General features: G+C 41.9%; 1 protein-coding gene across 2 annotated transcripts in view; it reads right to left on the reverse strand.

Moving 5' to 3' along the window:
- The window catches only part of ano8b (anoctamin 8b), a 150,391-nt gene that overhangs the window by 33,707 nt on the left and 112,768 nt on the right, over positions 1-3,916 (reverse strand). For both annotated transcript variants that reach the window (XM_071346392.1, XM_071346393.1), the window contains exons 2-3: positions 2,696-2,806; positions 1,995-2,127 (exon numbers count right to left, since the gene is read on the reverse strand). In XM_071346392.1, the coding sequence (XP_071202493.1) occupies positions 1,995-2,127; positions 2,696-2,806 (244 nt within the window). The remainder of the gene's footprint in view (positions 1-1,994; positions 2,128-2,695; positions 2,807-3,916) is intronic.

Genomic DNA, 3,916 nt, shown 5'->3' on the forward strand with positions numbered 1-3,916 from the left:
TTCCTGCATCTCTTATACAGAGCCTTCAGAAAGCGTTCATAGCCCTTGACTTACTCCACAGTTTGTTGTGTTACAGCCTGAATTCAAAATATATGTTTTTTTCTCACGCAGCTACACACAATACCCCATAATGATTAAGTGAAAACATGCTTTTAGACATTTTTACAAATGTATTGAAAATTAAATACTGAAATATCTCACTTAAATAAGTATTCACACCTCTGAGTCAACACTTTGTAGAAGCACCTCTGGCAGTGATTACAGCTGTGAATCTTTCTGGGTAAGTCTCTAAGAGCTTTCCACACCTGGATTGCGCAACATTTTCCCATTATTCTTTCAAAATACTTCAAGCTCTGTCAAGTTGGTTGTTGATCATTGCTAGACAATCAGTTTCAGGTCTTGCCATAGATTTTCAAGTAGATTTAAGTCAAAACTGTAACTAGGCCACTCAGATACATTCTCTGTTGTCTTGGTAAGCAACTCCAGTATAGATTTGGCCTTTTAGGTTATTGTCCTGCTGAGAGGTAAATTAATCTCCCAGTGTCTGGTGGAAAGCAGACTGAACCAGGTTTTCCTCTAGGGGTGCAATGCTTAGCTCCATTCCGTTTCCTTTTTATCCTGAAAAACTCTCCAGTCCTTACAAGCATACCCATAACATGATGCAGCCACCATTATGCCATCCAAAGTGTAAAGCATAACTTTACCATGCTCAAAGGGATATTCAATGTCTGCTTTTTTTTACCCATCTACCAATAGGTGCACTCTGTGAGGCATTGGAAAACCTCCCTGGTCTTTGTGATCGAATCTGTGATTGAAATTCACTGCCGAGGGACTGTACAGATAACTGTGTGTGTGGAGTACAGAGATGAGGTAGTCAGTCAGAAATCAAACACTATTATTGCACACAGAGTGAGTCCATGCAACTTACTATGTGATTTGTTAAGTATATTTTTTACTCCTGAACATATTTAGGTTTACCATAACAAAGGGGTTGAATATTTATTCACTCAAGACATTTCACCTTTTCATTGGATGTTTCTTTTTGTAAACATTTTCAAAATCCTAATTCCACTTTGACATTATAGTCTATTGTGTGTAGATCAGTGACACAATATCTCTATTTAATTCATTTTAAATTCAGTCTGTAACACAACAAGCTGTGGAAAAAGTCAAGGGTTGTTAAAACTTCCTGAAGACGCTGTAGATTACCTTATGAGTTCCTGCACATAAACAGTACCGGCATCTATTTCCATCCAAGTCAAGCACTGGTTTAAACAGGTAGTTAGAAAACAGACACTCGTAACTTGCACCATAAAGGTCCAGATGTCTTAACAGTGGTTGTAGTACACTCACATACAGACATTTACCTTTTAGTCATTTGGGCGGCAGGTGGCCTAGTGGTTAGAGCGACTAGTAACCGAAAGGTTGCTTGATCGAATCCCTGAGCTGACAAAGTAATAATCTGTCGTTCCGCCCCTGAACAGGGCAGTTAACACACTGTTCCTAGGCCGTCATTGTAAAATAAGAATTTGTTCTTAACTGACTTGCCTAGTTAAATAAAGGTTAAATAATTCAACATTTAGCAGACGCTCTTATCCAGAGCTACTTTTATTAATTTTTTTATTTTTATTTTTATTTAACTAGGCAAGTCAGTTAAGAACAAATTCTTATTTTCAATGACGTAGTTCCTTGTTCAAGGACGCTTCCACAGATGTTTCACCTAGTCGGCTCTGCTGTTGATATGGGAACTGTTCCAGTCAAAAGCCTGACTCCATCACATGCCTTAGGGTGAGACAGGCCTTGTCTGTAACTCAATCTACCCTCCAGGATCTATTTTGCTGCTAACAATGAGAACCGATGATTGATTCCTCAAGCTATAGTTACACTGCAGCACACAGCTACCCATGATGTCCTTGTCTATACATTAGCCAATAGATGGCCGTGCTAGTAGGGTGATATTGTCGTCCCACACCCCTCGGAGGCGGGGTTCTTACTTCTCATATGTTGCCGTGACGAAGAAGGCGTGTACATGCGTGTGTTTGTGATGTCGGATCTGGACGATGAGTTCTGGAATGCCCAGGCGCATGTGGTTTAGTAGCCATAGCAACGTGTGGTCATCTGTCCGGTCTGTCACAGGAGAAGAAACAGACATGTTTAAAAAATATATATATATATTGTTTATCTAATGAAAATACCAACCTTCAAGACATTAGCAACAGTTTACAGTCAAATTGTTCCACATAAACCAAACACTGAAACACTGTTTTTAATTAAAATCATATGTAGCCTCATTATCTCAAAAGCAAACGATATAAATAACCCATATTATAATCATGAGTTTTTCACGAGCCTGGAGAGATGACTGTTGTCTAATGAGCATGACGTTCCAATGATGACTGAGCAGAGTAACACAGACTAGTCATGGACTGGGATGGCTAATGTTGCAATGACATTATCACCATTCATGAAGTCAGGGAGACTAAAATGAAAAATGACTGCTGCTTACTTCTGCCTTTCATAGTGCATGGATGGCTGAACAAATGTGTATGTAAACAATAACGCTGAGTAATGCATGTGTGTGTGTGTGTGTGTGTGTGTGTGTGTGTGTGTGTGTGTGTGTGTGTGTGTGTGTGTGTGTGTGTGTGTGTGTGTGTGTGTGTGTGTGTGTGTGTGTGTGTGTGTTTTTGTGCATCACCTGAGAAAGTCATGAGGACGTCACAGTTCTCAGTGGGCACGGTCTTCATCCAGGACTTATGAGACATGATGTACCTCCCAGCCTGCAGCAGCCGCTTCCCGAATAACTTATCTACAGAGGGGGGAGAGAGAGAAAGAGAGAGAGAGAAATATATAGAGAGAGATATAGAGAGAGAGGGAGAAAGAAAGAGATATATATATAAAGAGATATATATAGAGAGAGAAAGAGAGAGAGAGAGAGAGAGAAAGAGAGAGAGGGGGGCACATGGTCAGTTACCTTTCCATAGTGAAACAGATTGACAGACGAAGACATTTGTTGTAGAACTGTCAGTCAGTGCTTCCCCTCTCCCACAAACACTCCCGTCCCCTCTCCCACAAACACTCCCGTCCCCTCTCCCACAAACACTCCCGTCCCCTCTCCCACAAACACTCCCGTCCCCTCTCCCACAAACACTCCCGTCCCCTCTCTCTCCCTCTGCCAGAATAAAATGTCACCATCCTTCACTCTGCAACATGAGAGCGAGCAAGTTGGACTTAACCCCTACCTGTCAGGGACAGAGGGTGTTCATTGTCCTCTCTCTCTCTCTCTCTCTCTCTCTCTCTCTCTCTCTCTCTCTCTCTCTCTCTCTCTCTCTCTCTCTCTCTCTCTCTCTCTCTCTCTCTCTCTCTCTCTCTCTCTCTCTCTCTCTCTCTCTCTCTCTCTCTCTCTCTCTCTCTCTCTCTCTCTCTCTCTCTCTCTCTGTTCAGGCCAGTACACACACACACACACGTCAACAGTGTTTATATTTAGGTAGAGTACAGTGAGTGCAGTGTCATGGACACTGGCATCATGTGACTCAAGAGACGTAGGGGTCAATTCCTCCTCAAATCCTGATCTGTACCTTCAAGGATTTCACTTCAAGTGAGGGAAAATTCCTCAGACAGTGAAATTGAGACGATTGTATTTATAAACCACTGATTTGAACCCGACTGCGAGTACACTACCGAAACCGGGGCAAACAGACAGTAGAGACATGATTTCTACACACAGACAGTAGAGACATGATTTCTACACACAGACAGTAGAGACATGATTTCTACACACAGACAAGTAGTGACATCAGTGTCCAGCCAAGCATCAATAGAAAAGAGAAGTACAGCCTACAGGCTACAGGCTACAAAGGTAATGTTAAGGTACGCTACAGAATAACATAATGTCAGTCCTCTACTGTACGCTACAGAA

This window comes from Salvelinus alpinus, chromosome 16, assembly GCF_045679555.1.
Source record: "Salvelinus alpinus chromosome 16, SLU_Salpinus.1, whole genome shotgun sequence".
NCBI lineage: Eukaryota > Metazoa > Chordata > Actinopteri > Salmoniformes > Salmonidae > Salvelinus > Salvelinus alpinus.